The 20,038-nt window shown below is 42.0% G+C and overlaps 1 protein-coding gene across 1 annotated transcript in view; it reads left to right on the top strand.

Moving 5' to 3' along the window:
• Positions 1 to 20,038, top strand: part of SPHKAP (SPHK1 interactor, AKAP domain containing) — a 182,966-nt gene that overhangs the window by 147,477 nt on the left and 15,451 nt on the right. Inside the window, exons 4-7 of the mRNA XM_075269002.1 lie at positions 3,759 to 3,809; positions 4,116 to 4,250; positions 14,051 to 14,300; positions 15,571 to 18,967. Coding sequence (XP_075125103.1) covers positions 3,759 to 3,809; positions 4,116 to 4,250; positions 14,051 to 14,300; positions 15,571 to 18,967 — 3,833 coding nt within the window. The remainder of the gene's footprint in view (positions 1 to 3,758; positions 3,810 to 4,115; positions 4,251 to 14,050; positions 14,301 to 15,570; positions 18,968 to 20,038) is intronic.

Raw genomic sequence — 20,038 nt, 5'->3', positions numbered from 1 at the left:
AGATGGCCCATCTCTTCCTGCAGACATTTACTGAACTAGAGAGCTCTCTCATTTACAAAATAAACTACCACGGCAGCTCTTTTAAATGAATTGCCATCTACGTTCTTGGAAGCTCTTATGTTTTATAACTTCTGCAGATTGCAATGGTTTGACCTTTTCATGACTTTCAAGAATCCTTAGAACGTTACTTTATAATATTTCACTCAGCAAAGATCAGGAAATATATATGTAAGTGCACGTTGGAAATACTAGTGATCTAGCTGATATGAGGCTTGTGGCATAAGAGCCTGAGTCGTAGAGAGAACCATCACTCAATGCAGTTATTGAGATTATGGCTCATGTGCCTAAGCAGGTGTAAAAGTGTCATTGCATCTAATTGTAAGATTCCTCCTGCGTGGTAGACAGTGGCTAGTAAGTATCTCGCACTATGAATACAATTTGTACATTGCACTTCTCTGCAAAAATAAGAAACCTTCATGGTACATTTAGGAATTTCGCTCTGATTTTGAAGTGGATTCCGCCTCCCATTGTATTCAGTAGGGAAGCAATCAGCAATGGCCTTTTACTGGTAAGACCCCTGTATTAGTGAAGTACTTGCATTGATTGGCTGACTAGTTGTGCCTCTCTATGGGACGATGCAGTATTACATGTCCTGTACTGCTCACACCTATGCCAGTATGAACTGCTCCCTTGGGAGCAAGATGAGGGCAGCTCCATACTATTTTTATGCAACACATTGGGGCATGTTTATAATGATATGTACTCCAGTTTTATGGTGTATAACGTATAAAAAGCAAGAAAAATTGTGCAAAAATAATTGTGACTTTTCTCCTTTTGCAACCCCTTCATTACTTCTGTGAAAAGTGGCGTGGCCATGGGCCACCAGGAATCTGAGATGACATACATTTACCTTCCTGGCACACTGTCCGGTGGAGATTGTACGTCATTTATGGGAAGGTCCCTTGCCCCCTGTCGTGAACAAGGCACACCCTCCGGCAGTGATAGGGTTATGAAGACTGGCATTGATAACACCAGTCTTCGTAAATCTGCTCCTGTGTATAGTGTACTGGATCCTGAAGAAGTTCCTGTACTCTGTAGAGAGTCATTTTCAGCTTCCACCAGCTCTTTATGACATTTACATGTAATATCTGTCTTTGTTGGTATTAGTTATGTACATATATTTTTGCATTATTTTTGGTTGACAATTTTGGGCTTTGGAACCAATTACTAATCTTCTACGTAATTACAGGGTCAAGTTCCAATCTCTTCTACCTACAATAGTTGTACTAAAGGCAATTAATATTGCAACTGGCTATAGTAATGAGTTCGAATATTCCAAAATTGGAAGGAGAAACAAAAAAACTGGGTTTATAGCCCTGAAGTCTAGATAGGGCTAATGGAGGTGACTGTAAATATATAGTATTAATAACTAGAGTTTTCATTTTTTTTAGTTTGATGTTTTCTGTGGGGTTTTTTTGTACTTTTGCATCTTATTCACAACTTTCCCCCCTCCTTTATGCTGAAATCCAGCAATTATTTTTGTGCTTGGTTATACTAGAAGCTGTGAGCCTCTGTCACATTTCTGCCGTGGGGGTTCAGTCTTAAAACTTTAAACAAACAGGCAGCGTACCGAGCTTTTCGAAACGTGCTCAAAACACAAAGACCTTTACGTAATTATGCGCTGGTTAAGAATATACCGTGCAGTAATAATGGGGAGACACACAGGCAGGCTTTCAACATGTAACAATACAAAGAGTGATGTATGACAGCGGAAGAGTTTATTTCAACTCAAGGATTTAATGTATGTTATTAAAAAATTCAGTCTATACCGCTGAGGCATACGAAGGGAAAGAACACCGCTCTACAATGGTTAACACATCAAGTAGAAGATGGATTAACACAGGCAACAATTGGTTAAAGTGCAGGAGTAAAGGTTTGTATGTGAACACGTTCCATCAGGACAACCTCCATTTCAAATGGAGACATAGATGTAACTATGTAAGACATTGCCAGGCCAGCTCTGCAAAACAAGAGATGTTTTTTTTCCTAACATGGCATATAAAAAGAGTTTGTCTTATTGACGTGGCCCTGCCCTGCCCTGTAAATTGCTATGTTACAGTAGAAAAGTACTAACACGGTATTAAAAAGTGCAACACACAGGAGTTCACACTGGTGGAGAAGGTCTAAGATGGCGGCTCCTTGATCCCTCTCTGATCATGATGGTTTTGGTACCAAATCGTATAGCAGGATGTAAGGAAAACTGGCAATGTTTGCCACCCAGTCTACTTAGTTTTCTTCCAGTCATGGAGCAACATGAAGGAACATTCACTAACAGGCAATTGGGTTTCACACTTTTGGCACGTTACATACATGGACAGGGGTGGAATATGTATTTCACCCCTTCCAGAACTCTTATGACCCATTCCACCATCACTATCTGGTGCAACATCTAGGACCTAGTCTTCACTTTCCAACCACTTTTGAGGAAACACTGGCCACTCTTTGGCCACTGAACACTAAAATGTTCTTATTGCTGTTTAGTCAAAAAACAGTGAATGTTCTAGCAGTGGGCCAGTGACATGGGACTGCTTACTGTGGCCCTAACCACCACTAACTAACCTGAGGAGATGTAAGTCCCCTACAATCTAGTGTCTTTCACAAAGGCTAACTGTAGACTCACTAAAAACAGGCCCAAACACTGGCTGCACCTTATAGAAACCTCAGAGCAGGAGCCTCTCCATTCATATTGCAGCATAAGAATGGCTAGTTAACTCCTGAGTGACCAATATAACGCTGGAAAATGCAAAAAGCTGTAAAACAATATAAAACTGTAAAACATAGTGCAAACAAATGCAAATGCGACTTTTTCATTTTACTTAGATAGATATGGATGGATGAATAGATAGATAGATAGATAGATAGATAGATAGATAGATAGATAGATAGAATTTTTTTTGCATTAAAGGGATTCTGCCATTAAAATTGAATTTTTTTGTCCCTAACACGTAGGAATAGCCTTAAGAAAGGCTATTCTTCTCCTACCTTTAGATGTCTTCTCTTCGCCGCCGTTCGTTAGAAATTCCGATTTTCGCCGGGATGCAAATGAGTTCTCTTGCAGCACTGGGGGCAGGCCCCAGCACTCAAACAGTACTAGGGGCATCCCCAATGCTGTGAGAGAACTCTCTAGTGCCACCTCCATCTTCTTCAGGAATGGGTCTTCTTCAGGCAGTGGCTTCAAACTTCTAGGCCTCAGGCCTTGGGCAGCCGACTGTGTAAGCGGCCATTTTCCTGTGGTCGGCAGGCATTTGCCCTAGGCCCGAGACTTGGCAGTTTGAAGCCAACTCCCGGAAGAAGACGCGAACAAGAAGTGCCGCCTCCATCTTCCAGAAGAAGATGGAGGCGGCACTGGAGAGTACTCTCGCAGCATTGGAGACGTCCCCAGTGCTGTTTGTGCGCTGGGGCCCACGCCCCAGTGCTGCAAGAGAACTCATTTGCATACCGGCAAAAACCAGAATTTCTACGGATTGGTGGCGCGGAGAAGACATCTAAAGGTAGGAGAAGAATAGCCTTTCTTAAGGCTATTCCTACGTGTTAGGGACAAAAAAATTAGATTTTAATTGTAGAATCCCTTTAAGGTAGACCAATCTTGTTCCGTCACTCACAAAGTAGCCAATTTTATATTTTCTGCTGTAATTATTTCTGTTTTATGTTGAATATGAATAAAATCTGAATTAACCCTTACTTTTTTTTTTTTTTAGATCTGTTTTGTAAACCTAAAATTGGATTCATGTCATGAAGCTTTACAGAAGGTAAATCACATTCTCCATACTGTTTCTGACAAGTCCAGACCGTAGAAAGTTCTTACATTAATGGTCATGTCCATTGGCAACTGATTAAGACAACAGTTGTCACTACTAAGATAGTAGAGAAAATCTTCAAAACCCGACAAAATGTTTTATTATTTATGTTTGCAAAAATGTATATTTAAGTATGGTTATGTTCATATGAAAATCCCTTTAAGCTTCCATTTACCTCCATGTATGGATATAATTCACAATAATAATAGAATGTCTCCTTTTTTTATGTCCCTAAACCCCATTTTCCCTGTTTTGCAGAAGTTAGATGACGTGTCTCCAGATCTACAGAGGTTGATAAACTCCATGCGGTCACAAGAGCTCGCAGAAAATGAGATTGTGTTGTTAAGTGGATTGTCTAACAGGAAATGTGGGCTGGTTCCAGAAAACCAACAAGTAGGTATAAACTGTCTACTTAAGAAGTTTTCGACCCAATGGCCTATTAAAGTATACCTATCACTTTGCCGACAACTGGAGGGAAAACACAAACTGTGTATACTAACCAGCATTTGGGTCCTATACATATTACTTGCCCTCACCTTACAACAGGTTTTATGTCTGCACTCGGAGTCATTGACCTATTGGTTGCACCAAACTTTGCACCTCCACTTCTTTTTTTCTTTTTCTTAATAAATTCTTTATTTATGAATACAAAATAAACAAAAAGACAAACAAAGCACAACAACGCTCAATTTTGAATCAGAACAAAAGGGCCCAAAATCACAACAATGGGCCAAATACATAACAAAGTGAAACATATAGAACATAAATGGGGCCTCCCACGGAAAAGCAAACCGGGAGAGGCTCCAGAACTACCCTGAACAAGTAAGGGAGAGGGGGGGAGAAAGGGACGGAAGAAAGCGGGGGGAGAGACAAAGAAGGAAGGAAGAAAGAAGGGAGGGAATTAGAAGAGAGGGAAGGAGGGGGGACCCCAGGTCCAGACCACAGACAGACTCCGAGCCAGGGTATAACCTCAGCCCATGATGTCCCTGTACTGCTGAGATCCCTGGAAAAGGATCCAGGAAGTTCAGCCCTTCAAGAAGGCCTCATGAGTGTCCTGGAGAGACGCCGTGAGGTCCTCCATGGATTGGATATCCTCCACCTTGCGGAGCCAGTGGCGAAGATAGGGAGGATTAGTAGATTTCCAAAGAGCCAGTATGCAAGCCCTCGCTGCATTAACCATGTGCCTCATTGCCGATTTACGGTAGGCACGGAGGGGGATGTCTGAGAGGTGAGGCAAGAAGAAGGTGTGTTGGGAAAGGTAGTCTGGAAGATTTTGGAGATTAGGCAGTGGACACCTTCCCAAAAGTCTCTCAGCGCCGAACAGCTCCAGAACACATGAAGAAGCGTCCCCGTCTCCAAGCCACAGCGCCAACAGAGTGGAGAGGAGGATGGGAAGAACCTGTGCAACTGGGATGGGACATGGTACCATCTAGTGAGGATCTTGTAGCCCGCTTCCTGGTACTTACAAGCGAATGAGCTTTTGTGAGCGAGCTCCAAGATCCTAGCACAGTCCTCGTCGGACAAGGACAAATCGAGATCCGCTTCCCATTTACTCAGAAAGGAGGGCCTGTGGCTCGGAGGAGGGGAGACCAGTATCGTGTAAAACTCCGAAAGGGAGTGATGGTGGAGGTCAGAGCCAGTGCAGGCCTTTTCAAAGCCTGTGAGGGGCCTATCAAAATCACTAGGGCTGGGCAACGAAGAGAGGAAGTGGGAGAGCTGTAGCACTCACCATGGGCTGCACCTCCACTTCTTTTTTGCTTCTACTTAGTAATAATGACAGGAGATAAATGGCACAGAAAGACATTAGTGAGCAGTGAATAAGACCCTGCTCCGTTTCTTGTAAGTAGTCTCAGTATCTCTGTTGCTAGAGAGCTTATTTCAATTGGCAACAGGTAGAAGACAACAAGTTTGATAAAATGAACAGTGGTTGTCACTTTGGAGCACTATTTTGAACTGAAAATTTCAAGTGAAATGTACAGAAACAGAAAGAACAGAAATGGGGCCTCCCGTGGAAAAACAAACTGGGAGAGGCTCCAGAACTACCCTGAATTTTCTCCAGAACGGCCGCAAAATAACATGGCGTATACGATCCCGGCTCCCATTGAAATCAATGGAAGCGTATACGGCCCGCAAAGTCTCACACGCCGTATACGTGCCACATCACGTGGCACGTTACTCCGTGTGAACTCCCCCTTAGTCTGCTTGTATCCTACGTACATACTGCATAGACTGAACTATACTACTTAATTTAGTGTTATCTGAAAAATAGAGGCAGTGCTATTAATCTCATCTTCTGTATCATTACTAAACAAGTTAAATATCAGTGGATCTAGCACTAAATCCTGGGTTACACCACTTATAACAGAGGACCAGTCTGAGCTACAGTCATTGACCACAATTCTCTGGATATGATCCTTTAACCCTTTCACTGCCAAGGGTCTCTGCAAATTTAGCACCCTGGGTAGCCAGAGCAATTTTCACAGTTGTAAAATGGACAAGTCAAACCTAAATTGCAACATAAAAAAATCATCCAACCCCCCATATCTATATATTATCTTAAAGTAGACACCTGCAGCATTGTCAGAATGCCACTTGGTACAGTATACGAACAAGTACCTTCAGGCAATTTTGATTTAAAGTGAATGTTTTATGAAAAAATGCAAATATATGTATATTAGTTGTTAAAAGTGGAAACCAAAAAATAAATTATATGCAAAAAAAACCTCCTAAAAATAAGAGTTCAACATGTGCACAGTTAATTCATATCACTATGGCCTGAACCCGCATGCACGTGTCTTCAGAAAATCGCTAGAACTGGAAGGAACAAAAATCTGCTTTGAAGCTAGAAATGTTAAAAAAGCATCATCCTATAAAATGTAGGGATTGCACACCACAGAAAACAAGTGAACCCCTAAACCCTTCTTCAGGGGGCTGAAACGGTCCGTCAGGGCTCAGAGTGGAGGTCGCAGCTGGTGAGCAGTGGTTTATGTATATGCTTTATTTTGTCCTATGTAGGTTGGCTTATGTAATACTGGCATGTGTGTGTAACTTTACATTGGTTCTGTTACCTTATATGCTCTTACTATATAGTGGTGATGTGGGTATGATCTTTGCAGTGCTACAGATATTGTTCAATTAAGTGCCCTGATCTTGTGATATTGTGGGCAATAGGAGCCTATTCACATTTATATATACAAAATACTGGGCCTCTCTATACACACATTAATTGTGGCTGTTCTCATCCCCTACACCACTAGCAGATTATACACCTGCTGGAGCTGCTCAGTCCAGTGCGACCTCCACTCTTGTTGTGTGTTTTTAAATGTTTTTATGTGTTTGTGTTTTCCTGATACCAATATTTTTTACAATTAAAAACATTTTTGTAACAATAAATTTAGATTTAAAATCAAAAGAATTTTTTGTGTTATTTATACATTGATACTTAGTTGGTGCTTTGAGTTTTTGCGGGTATCTTTGTTTTTTATCTAGTATTGAGATTGCTTTGGGTTTCATATATAAAAGCATAATTTAATATTTCATATACACAACCACCTTCATGCTACTTTGCAGCAAACAGAGATTGCAAGCAAAAATTCTAATTTGTCACTAAAGTACATGCTCAAGCAATCCCTTTATGCAAACAAAATGTACTTCTCAAAAAAATGCAATATGTGAGGAGTTCATACATACCACACATGTATATACACTCACCGGCCACTTTATTAGGTACACCATGCTAGTAACGGGTTGGACCCCCTTTTGCCTTCAGAACTGCCTCAATTCTTTGTGGCATAGATTCAACAAGGTGCTGGAAGCATTCCTCAGAGATTTTGGTCCATATTGACATGATGGCATCACACAGTTGCTGCAGATTTGTCGGCTGCACATCCATGATGCGAATCTCCCGTTCCACCACATCCCAAAGATGCTCTATTGGATTGAGATCTGGTGACTGTGGAGGCCATTGGAGTACAGTGAACTCATTGTCATGTTCAAGAAACCAGTCTGAGATGATTCCAGCTTTATGACATGGCGCATTATCCTGCTGAAAGTAGCCATCAGATGTTGGGTACATTGTGGTCATAAAGGGATGGACATGGTCAGCAACAATACTCAGGTAGGCTTTGGCGTTGCAACGATGCTCAATTGGTACCAAGGGGCCCAAAGAGTGCCAAGAAAATATTCCCCACACCATGACACCACCACCACCAGCCTGAACCGTTGATACAAGGCAGGATGGATCCATGCTTTCATGTTGTTGACGCCAAATTCTGACCCTACCATCCGAATGTCGCAGCAGAAATCGAGACTCATCAGACCAGGCAACGTTTTTCCAATCTTCAATTGTCCAATTTCGATGAGCTTGTGCAAATTGTAGCCTCAGTTTCCTGTTCTTAGCTGAAAGGAGTGGCACCCGGTGTGGTCTTCTGCTGCTGTAGCCCATCTGCCTCAAAGTTCGACGTACTGTGCATTCAGAGATGCTCTTCTGGCTACCTTGGTTGTAACGGGTGGCTATTTGAGTCACTGTTGCCTTTCTATCAGCTCGAACCAGTCTGGCCATTCTCCTCTGACCTCTGGCATCAACAACGCATTTCCGCCCACAGAACTGCCGCTCACTGGATGTTTTTTCTTTTTCGGACCATTCTCTGTAAACCCTAGAGATGGTTGTGCGTGAAAATCCCAGTAGATCAGCAGTTTCTGAAATACTCAGACCAGCCCTTCTGGCACCAACAACCATGCCACGTTCAAAGGCACTCAAATCACCTTTCTTCCCCATACTGATGCTCGGTTTGAACTGCAGGAGATTGTCTTGACCATGTCTACATACCTAAATGCACTGAGTTGCCGCCATGTGATTGGCTGATTAGAAATTAAGTGTTAACGAGCAGTTGGACAGGTGTACCTAATAAAGTGGCCGGTGAGTGTATATCTACATGTGTCTATATATATATATATATATATATATATATATATATATATATATATATGTATATTAGGGGCGTGTGTTAAAGAAATGTGGGTATAACAGGAATATTCCACTAGTAAGGCTCATTGGGAATTACATTACACCTGTGTGTGACAATCAGAGCGCAAAAGTATAGTATGATAGGAGAGGGGATAACAAGGACTGAAATCTCTGCTACCCCCCTCCTGGGGTCACATACAGGTTATGCACAGAGAGGAGAATGCTTCTCCATCTCTGTGCTGTCTGCAGGGCTCCTCATCCTCCCTCCACTCCTACTACAGTTCACTGATGCTTCCTGAGACAGGAGGTGGGGGGGATACTTTAAAGTCCTGTATCTCAGGACCTGTTTGGGCTATGAAGGTATTTTTAGATTCATTTTAAAGATGAGAATCTTATCTTTAAAATGATATCAAGTTCTTTATAATAGCCCCTACAGATTTTGAGTGAATTGCTGTTAAAAACTCTGTCGGGAATTGAGATCTTCAATGGGATCTCAATCCCGAATAGCGTTTTCAACAGTGAATCACTCCGGCACTGTAAGGGTTAACATGAAGACCTTGGTAACATTTTAAAGATTAAATGATTCCAGAGATATCCACATTAGAACTAAGGACATAGTAGCTACGTCCTCAGTTAGAAAAGTGCCACCCTGGGAGGACATAGAGCTACATCCTCGGCAAGAAAAAGGTTCACCAATTTGTTCACCTGTTTCAATCCAACAACAAACTATATTTTCTAAGCCAATGGACCTGATTTTACCCATAAAACATCTATGACGGACAGTCCAGGAACACTATATCCACAGCCTCCCCTCTGCCCACTATATCCACAGCCTCCCCTCTCCCCATTGTATCCAAAGCCTCCCCTCTGCCCACTATATCCACAACCTCCCTTTTGGCCACTATATCCACAGCCTCCCCTCTGCCCACTATATCCACAACCTCCCCTGTGTCCAGACTTCTACTAATCTCTTCATAAAAATCAATCAGGTTAATTTGACAATTTCTGTCTTTAATAAAACCATGCTGTATGTCACTTATAATATTATGTACAGTCACATACTCCTGCATATAGTTGCTTATAAGCCCCTCAAACAGTTTCCCCACAATGTCTGTTAAGTTCACCAGTCTGTGATTACCTGGGGACGTCCTAGAGACCTTTCTGGAAATATTCAGCATATTTGCCTTGTGCCAGTCCCTTGGCACAGTACCAGTCAGTGACAAGACTGAGTTCTTTAAGTACCCATGAGTGTAATCCATCTGAACCTGGAGCCTTGTTCATATTTATTTTGTTATTTTGTTTCTATGATTATCCAGTTTTGGATATTGGTTGATGTATCAGCATTGGTGACACCTACATCAACTACTGCCTTTTCCTCTATATACACAGAGATAAAAGACCATTTAAAAGCTCTTTTCTTAGCCCCCAGTGACCAGTTCCTCATTACTATAGATAGGCAAACATATAAGGATTCGTTAAGTGTTGAGTTCTGCGGCTCAGGTTCCTGAGGACACTTGACGTGTGCAGGTCACTGCTGAGGCCCAATCACAAGCCTCAGTGCTGAGTCCGGGCCAATCACATCACTGAATGGCACGAGGAAGCCTAAAGGAGGTAACAGAAGGTATGATTTTTTTTTTCCCCTCCGCTGGGCCTCCATCTATTTTTTGGTCTGAAGAGATTATTGAGTGTAATGGGGTTCACCAGATGTCAGTCTGGTGTCTATTTCAAAACTGAAAGTGGTTATTTTCTCACTAACACTTGAATGAAAACGTCCTGACTTGCAGGACTTTATTTTCCAAGATTTTAGATGGACTCAGCACCGGCCTCTGCCACAGATGTGAGCTGCGCCTTAGACTAAAAAAATAAACCTGTTCTTTTATACAGAGTTAGGCAGGGAGGTATGGATGATTTGAAATAACAGTTACACACTCATTTTTTTCAACGAAACTCAAATTTTATTTTTTCAATGTGTAGCTTGGATGTTGCCATTACAAAAGTCAAAGAAAAAAAAAACAAATTAAAACATTGATTATGGCCAAAGGTCGAGGGCTGGCTTCAACTGCTTGCCGCACCCTTTTACGAGGTCCGTACCATTTGGTCACCTCCTTGTGCAGTTCCGGGTCTCAAAGAACCTGTTCGATGGAAGTGATTCACCTACTTCATTATTGTGTCAAACTTCAGAACACGACCATGACAGCCAACGTTGAAATGATTCCAGAAACGTCTCTGTGTTTAAATGACAGAACGGCCCATTTCAATAAAGGTGTTTACACGAAAGCACAATGCTCTATTGGCCACGTCTCCATTGCTAATAAAATGGCGGCTCCTGACAAGCAGATACCCCCACTCTTTATTCACCAAGGTTATTCCCACCTTGCATGGCGCCCCGTTCAAATCATCCATACCTCCCTGCCTAACCCTGTACTTATAGACAAGATATTTACCGTACTTCAGAAACCTTTCTAGACTCACGATGACTTCTAGCTTCACTCACTAGTAAAACCATGCATTTCCCAGTGTGTGTCTGAAGAAAGAATGAGTTAATCCGGGCCCTCGCTATACCTAGACTATGCAGCACTAGTCCTATATCTACATTATTTTTCCTCCTCATCCTGTGATGTGTGTGACAATCTATGTGTATATTTTTATCTGCCACAAACATGTCACTTAGATCCAATAATTTCTCCTGTTCCATTCCAGCGGAATCTATTTTTCATGCTCTGCAATTTCCCATCATTACCAACGTTATTTATATTATTTTAATGCCAGAAACAGACCATTACAGCCCACTTACACATCCCACAGCGAAGCCGAATCATCACATCAAACAAAAGTGAGCTCCCTAAATAGCTCCCGCTATCCCCCAGCGTGGTACGTCCTGCACCTATTTATCTACCTGTAAACGCTGTATTCATATCCTCACAATAGGCCCATTACACTCCCACCTTAAGGGATACATCACAAGTAATGTGGCAGTTTTCTTTATTTGCCATAAAATGAAGCTTTTCAGGTCTAACAAGGAAATTTAATTTACTGCCCAAACATTTCCCTCTAATAATGTAAATTGATGTAATTATCTGTTTACATAAATGTGCTTAGGCGTCTTGTACCATGTCATACTTTCCTTTATCTTCTGTGTATAGTCACTGGTTTCTTGTGAATTTTATAGTTATGGACTTTTGATGCACAGCTAGAATTGCAGAATAACCCTCAATATTCTTTAAAGTGTTTAATCGGTTTCTAAGATTGATGGCCTATCCTTAGGATTGATGGCCTATCCTTAGGGGTCTACCCCTAGGACCGCGCAGATGACCAGTACTGAGACAGCATGGGAGAACTGTTCTGCTCACTCGCTGTACAAATTGTAGCAGTGAGTACAGTTACTGGGGCTCCTACAGATCTAATATTGGATAAGGATAGGCCATCAATTTTAGAAACTGGATAACCCCTTTAAAGTCAACCTCATCTGATAACCTGTCAGCAGCATATGACAGAAGGAGAGATACTGAGTTATATGATATATTGATGAATATTAGATTATAAAGGATTTTTAACTAAATCTTAACAGGACTCCTGGGAGAGACAGTGAGAGTCCTGCTAAGCCCACACACATACAAGATGATTGTCAGGGACAGCCCTGTACCAGTGTGTCTACATAGAGCCATGCCAATCACTGTATGCAGGTAGAGTAAGCAGGACTCTCACTGTCTCTCCTAGGAGTCTGGAGAGACAACCTGGGATATACGGTATATTACAAAAATAAGCATGTCAAAAGAAATTAAAGCATGTAGTCAACCAGGTCATATGAAATCCCAGACATTTCGGTAACAAACTTCACCTTCTGCAGTGGGAGTAACTGACCAGATGTGGTTGTGCCATACTTACTAGAGGAGGAAGAGCAGAGAACCGGCATGGAACAAGCCCAGAGCCAAGACAGCGCCACCTACTGGGTCCACCACACATTTGATTTAAAACCAGTCCATTTTAGTCCCAACCGTGGATAAACCTTATCAGATGAATTTAGATTAAACCTTTCTGTGTCACAGGTTGAGGCTGGTGGAGGTGGAATAAAGGTGTAGGGAACGTTCTCTTGTCACACACTCCGCTCATACACGACATATGATGCACACACATCACTAACACATGATGCACACCATTCACCATGCTTGGCACCCACACGCTGTCATATTATAATCACTCACATTTATCAGATTTTTGCAGGCAGGCACTTATACAATGGAGACAAAACTTTGCCCATCTTCCATGTTCCATAACACAAGAGCTTTTTTTTAGATACAATCTTAAAGTGTATGAATCATTATTGTAAAAAAAAATCCCAGTTTCTCCTTAGGCAGCAGTAGATTCGGGTTCTATGTAGTGCACCAGTATAGTTTTGGTCTGTTTTCTATACTCTGACTGACCGCTCTAGTTAATGACAACTTCCTCTTTATATCTGTGTTCAGTGAGCGGTCCCTACCTGGGGTGTAGCTAGAACGATTTTCTTTCACCATCTGATCCCATCTCGCTGACTTTACACAAGCTTTTGAATAGAGAACCCACACACTCCAGTTCACGCAGAGACACAAGAAGTAGGCTCCCTCTATGCGAAAGTCCAGAAACACTCTGGACAATTCAGATAAATGGGACGTTTTCAGTCCATTGACCTTCATCAGGCCATTCAGTTACCCAAGCGTTACAAGCCAGGTCAATAAGATAGGCAGCGCTATTGAAATCAGCAAGACATTGTTCAGTTTGAAAAGCTCTTCCATACCGAGTAATGTCTGTCTATTTTCAATAGTGCTGCCATTCTCGTTGACCTGAAATGCAACTCTTGGACAATCAGATCCTTTGATCAGGGTCAATGGACAGAAAACATGACATTTATCTAAATTGCCCGAAGTGCTTCTGGAAATCAATAAAAAGACCAAAACTTAAAATTTAGAGTCCACAGATTATGACATACAATTACACAATCTGAGGCAGATTAGGATACATTACCACTTCCTCTTTCCTCTTACCCCCGCACAGCATGAGTCTCACACATGGTAAGAAGACCATGGCACTTATTGTATGTCCATAGAATATCCTTGGTCATGGTCTGGCTCATTGGCAGATGCATTCGGCATATACTTAAGGCCCAGGAGGACCAAAACATTGGCCAAATTTTTGATGCTGACGTCTTTGAGAACTTTCAGAAAGTATAAATATACTTTCACCTTTTTTTGAGGTTTGGCGGCCGGATGAAGTCTGTCTGCTGCTGCGGGGTAAAATGGAGAACACCTCAAATGCCATCATCCTGGAACTGAACAAGTTTCTCCTGGGTTTGGAGTTGGCACAAGAGAGTCATCTACAGCCAGACACGAGCCCATTGCGAGCCGAGGATGACACCAACTGCTCAGTTTCATCAATAGAAGAGGACTTTTTGACGGCTTCTGAACAACTGGAAGAGGACAGCGAAGGGGAAATTTGCAAAGGAGGCAAGTCAATTTCAGCAGATTTCTACTAGGTCTTTGCACAAATTTCTGTGAAGTTCTTTACTGGACAGGGGAATAAATATATACTTAAGGCTAAACATGGAGTCCCTAAAAGAACAAAGCGATCCCCTGCTACTCAACTTCTAGATTCCTGACACGCACAGGAAACACTTGGAGATATATATACACTACTGTATATATTATATAATGTAACACAATCTCCCAACTCACGGCAGAGCTGCTCTGGGTCTGACAATGGCCAGCAACTCCTGCAAGTCACTTTGGGCCTAGTAGTCACATGTTTACCAGGCTGGGAGAAGGAAACTCCACGGCAGATTCTTGATCTGTATACACAGCATATACCCAGCCATTGAGTATTGTCATATTTGTGTATACAAGGATCAGCAAGGCATGAATGATAAACATTTACTGCTTTCTCTATAGGGAGTCCAGTTGTGACATTGTAGAGTTGCTCGCCATCCCCCATAACATCTAAAGTCATTTGTCAGCCAACAATCAATTCAAGGGGTATTCTCCTAATAGACATGGACCCCAGAAGCTATAAATGTCTATCTCCAGAATCGGGGTCCCCTGTACCTCAGTAGTTCCTAATCTAATATGGCAACCCACAATTATCAGCTATACTTTGCCATAATGGTCTAAGATACTACAAATACATTTTAGTCTATGTAGGATAACTGGGCAGTATACATGTTCACTTATTTTTCAATAACCCCATGAGCATGAAATACAAAGTTGTAAATTCTTCTAATCTATCAAAGGAAGACCAAAGTATAGTGTGGAATCTAAAATTCACTTTGTTAACCTAGTACAAAGTTATTTCCCATGAAACCTTTACACCATGAAAGTGCAGAAATAGTTCATGTTCCTAGGAAAGTATTATTTATTGAGTCTGGTTTGGGACATAGACTATATGTGAATACATAATTCACTCATCTTTCATGGAATCTAATCTTTCATGGTTCATTTCTTTTTCCATACGTAGGCTCCAATATCCCTTTCATATATCATTCATTATTCTGGATTTTGAAGAAATGTAGCATGAAACGGTGAAATAAAATACAGAAACTTTGCAGCCGATTACGTTTTCTCCGAAATATGTCATTGATTCTAGTAGGGCAGATAATAGGACATGAATAGATGAATTTCGGGTGGTATATATGTGTCTTGTGATCTTTACATTTATACTGGAAATTCTTCACTGAAGATCCACTTAAGTTCTGACCTACTTTTTCTACACTCTTTGTTGTAGAGCCTCCTGACGATATCAAGAAAGTGAAAAGAAAAGTAGCTGAAAATTCTCAGACCAAAAAAACTGGAAGGACAGATCTTAGAAAAGACGAATATAATGTCATTGTTGAGTCTACGGCGGAGATGAGAAGAAACTCTGACGAAAGGAGAGCGTCTCTGGCAGGAAACAACCTCGAGTGCAAAAGTGATAGGAAAGAGCGTCAACGTATAGAAAGTGTACAACAAAGCACATTGTGTGAGGGCGATCAATGCACAGAGTCTTTTGAAGACCCTGCCACTACGGGCCAGTATGCAACAAATTTGGCAGAGTGTGTACTACAGGACGCTTTTATTAGGCTCTCGCAGTCTGACAACTCTTTCACCAAGGAGGCAGCTCTTTCCATTTCAGCCGGTGACTCTGCACTTTCTGGGCTCACTTCTAGAGAAAGTTCTTCTGCTGCATCTCGCTCATGGAATGACCTTCCAAAAATTGTTATAGTGCAGAGCCCAGACAGTTGTGACAGCCCGACAGAATGGGTCGATGAGTCGCATTGGCCCGAGCAGGAGAATCTTGCAAACAATTCTGACCATTGGATAGATGAGGATACTGGCTCCACTCAGAGTACTTTAGAAGTAGCCTTAGCATGTGCAGCATCTGTAATAGGCACACTTTCAAGCCCACAGCCTTCTGATCCAAATAATTCAGGACATATTGAAAACTCAGATGCAGAAGACAATTACAGAGTGGAAGAACGCATCGCAGATATTGTAGGATTTCCAAGTGGTATAGAGGGTACTGAATTTTCTGTGCCATCTGCTTTGTGTGAGATGACTCGGGTGGCGAGTGCCATAGCGGTTTGTGGCCTAGGTGAGCAAAGACAAACCCATTACCCCGCCACATCTAGTGGACTTTTGTTGGCCGCTGATGCATCAACAGCTGTAGCGCTACACTGTAGCATTGCATTGGGAACCAGTATGGAAAAACTCAAAGATAACATTGCAAAAGCCCTTCTTAAAGAGGCAGCTCTGGTACTAACCAGTCCCTGCCAATATAAGAATGTAGGAGAGTTTCTAGAGTCTATGAATGAGAAGATCCTGAACAGTGTGAGTTCTTCTAAACTTGCTCATGTAGGTGACGTGGTTAATGATGACCTTGCACACAACTTATCAGATACTATCTTAAGACATTCATCTGAGAAGACAGTGCAAGGCATTGAAGTTCCACCTTGCTCCGCGACATCAAGCGATTTTGTGTCCACTACTACTGAACTTCTTTTCAATGTGATGCATTTCACTTGTAAGAAGATGAGTGATCTTGTGCAAAGTGGAGACTTGCCGTCTAATGTCTTAGATGACAGTCTTAAATCTGTAGGTTTAGAGAAAAGAAATGGTCAACTTGATGAACCTGCTCACAGACATAAAAGCCAATTGACCACTTTATGTAGCAACCCTGAGCAGAGAATTGAACCAGTTCCACTAAAACAGCCTTCAAATGAAGTGAGTGGCGGCACTACCCTCCCAGTAGAGACCTATAGCACCGCAGGTAGCCAAAATCAAGTAAAAACACCATGCAGTAGGCAATGCCTGAGGAGGGAGCGCTACAAACGGCACCACAATGATCAAAGAGCAAGGGAAAGTATTCTTCTAGACGATGACTGTAAAGGATGCCTGGATGGAGGGATGAGTTCCGGAAGTCAAGAAAAGCTCCTCGGCGAGATACACATAGCCAAAGAATTTACTCTTAATTTATCTACGGGGAGCAGTAACATGTTGCATCCTTCTCAGGCCGTACTTCCAGTAAAATATCCTATCAGTAATTACTCTTTAACAGACTTTGCAGACGACTTGGCAGAAACTGTGGTTTCTATGGCCACTGAAATTGCTGCAATATGTCTGGAGAATTCCAATGGGAAGCAGCCTTGGTTTTGTGCATGGGCAAAAGGGAGTGAGTGCTTGTTGACGCCTTGCAGAACTGTGAAAAGGAAAAAAGATACATCCTCAGGTGGGTCAGTAGTGAGAAGGCACCGGCCTCCAAGACTGAGTGAAATTAAGAAGAAGACAGATGAGCACCCAGAGCTTAAAGAACGGCTAATGAACCGGGTAGTGGATGAGTCCATCAACCTCGATGATGCCCCCGACCCTGTCAGTGCTTTTGCCAATGAAGTGGCCTCTAAGATAATGAATTTATCTGAGTCATCAGTTGCAGAATCTCTATGGCAGGGGCAGAACTTATCACGGAACAGATTACACTGCGACAGATGGAGCAGAGGTAAAGCTGCTAGCTATGAAAGTATCCCAGAGGAAGATTTAGATGCCAAAAATCTTGTCAACACATTAGGCCCTGGGAACATGTTAGGGCAGCCATTCAGTAGGACCAGTTCTGTGTCTAAACAGTCCAGCTGTGAAAGTATCACTGATGAATTTTCTAGATTTATGGTAAATCAGATGGAAAATGAAGGAAGAGAATTTGAGCTTTTACTTGACTATTATGCTGGGAAAAATGCAAATAGTATTCTGAATTCTGCTTTACAACAGATTTCCAGGAGAAACAGCCACTTGAATGTGAGACCCACCTGCCTTTCCAAACAGTCCAGCACTGAGAGTATCACGGAAGAGTTCTACCGCTACATGTTAAAGGAAATAGATAAAGAAAGTAAGGAAATGTATTCCAGCAGAAATACTGCAGAATGGACAAATAATTTAATGCCCCCCTCATCTCGTACCCCTTTCTGTTTTCGCCAGTCGTCCATGCCCTGTACCAGATCATCTAGTGCACGTCTGACTGTAAGTACACCAGTCAAAGCCAACTCTCTAGATGGGTTTTCAAGAAGTGGCTCCCGTGATTTCCTCAACATTCAACCTACAAACTCTATCTCTTCCACAAACCTCTGCAAGTCAGACTCTTGTCTATACCAAAGGTGCCAGACTGACCAAGCAACCGATATGTTAATCCATGAAACCTGGTCCAGTTCTATTGAGGCTTTGATGCGCAAGAATAAAATTATTGCAGACCGAACAGACAGTGTAGACGCAGAGGCATCATCATCACCCAAGGGTTCACCAGCACACGTGGACCGATATGCCAACAAACTGGCTGTGGACATTGTACAGAGTGGAAAATCTTTGCTAGTCCAACATCAGGACTCATATGAGAGCACAAATAAGGGAAACTTTAAAAATAATAATCAAACTGGATGCAAATCGGTGGACGTTCAAGAAAGTGTAGTTATAAATAGGTCTAAACTTCACCAGCTTGGATCCTCCGGTGGACCTTTGGAGGTGCCTTTGATACAAATTGAGACAGAGCAAAGGGAAGAGACAGATGGAGAAGATGATGCCCATTTAACCAAGGAGTTCAGTTGCCTTGATGACTTTCCAAAACAGGATGAAGGAAGAAACATCTGCCATACAGGCATGAGGTACTAGATCTACTTTATTAATACAAAAAGAAAAATGTCTTCTCTACATAGTCTTATTTATAGTACTGGTTCTACCAGGTTAGATTCCTACTGGTCTGTGATCACTCATTGGTCTCTATGTCCTGGTCCATCTTGACTCACAGGAAATGCTGCTCATCCTTTACTGGATATGGTGAGTCAAAGCTGCTGAGGGGTCACTCCTTGTGTGTCATGAAGGACCTGGAAGGAGAGAGCTAGGTAGGGGACCTGTGCAGAGTCCAAAGAGGAGTGGTGATGGATCAGGGTGGTGGGAACTACTTAGGAATCCATCATTTTGTGAGCCCTTTTTCACACTGTCACTTGGAATTACTCTTTTATTATTGCGTGCTGAACATTCTCATCTTATGTCTGCCATTTATTCTCAATATTGCTTCCTCCTCCTCTTTGGTCAAGATACCTATGACCATGTTTAGAGTTCCTTTACAGTCTTGTTTTACTTGCAAGAATTAGGCTATATTCCCAAGACTGTATCCATATCTCAACTATGAAAATGGCCATTTTGCATCCATTCTCACTGAGGTTGATGAAGAGTGATGCTTGACAGTAGTAATTCTGCTAGACAGTTCACAGGTGACACAGTGGCTGCACTTTATAAGACTGCACCAAGGTGTCCATATGTAACCTCACCAAACCCAAACAGATGAAGTGGCGCATCATACCCAGTGTAATGCCATATAGCCACTGCAGGATTGTGGTGTGCCGCATGTCCCTGGACTCTGCCCACACTGCAACACAGAGCCTGTATGGAGGTTTGGCAAGTCTCAAAGTTGCCTAAAGAGAGACAAGATCTTGTCACACAGTGCAGAGAGAATACATTAACCACATGTATACAGGTCAATGGCTTATAAAACACAGACCCAAGTGTACTAAACAGGTACATGTCAATACACGTAAGTACACATAATTATAAAAATACACACATAGCCAGGTCAACATATTACACCTTTATAATAAAGTGTCATGACAAATGGAAACCCTTCTATCAAAATTGCCTTTCAACACTTATAAAATTGCTTCATTTTTTTACAATTT

The sequence above is a fragment of the Leptodactylus fuscus genome, chromosome 3 (assembly GCF_031893055.1).
Source record: "Leptodactylus fuscus isolate aLepFus1 chromosome 3, aLepFus1.hap2, whole genome shotgun sequence".
In the NCBI taxonomy this organism is placed as follows: Eukaryota; Metazoa; Chordata; class Amphibia; order Anura; family Leptodactylidae; genus Leptodactylus; species Leptodactylus fuscus.
The sequence above is the reverse complement of the archived record's forward strand: the minus strand, read 5'-3'. Positions and strand labels throughout refer to the sequence as shown.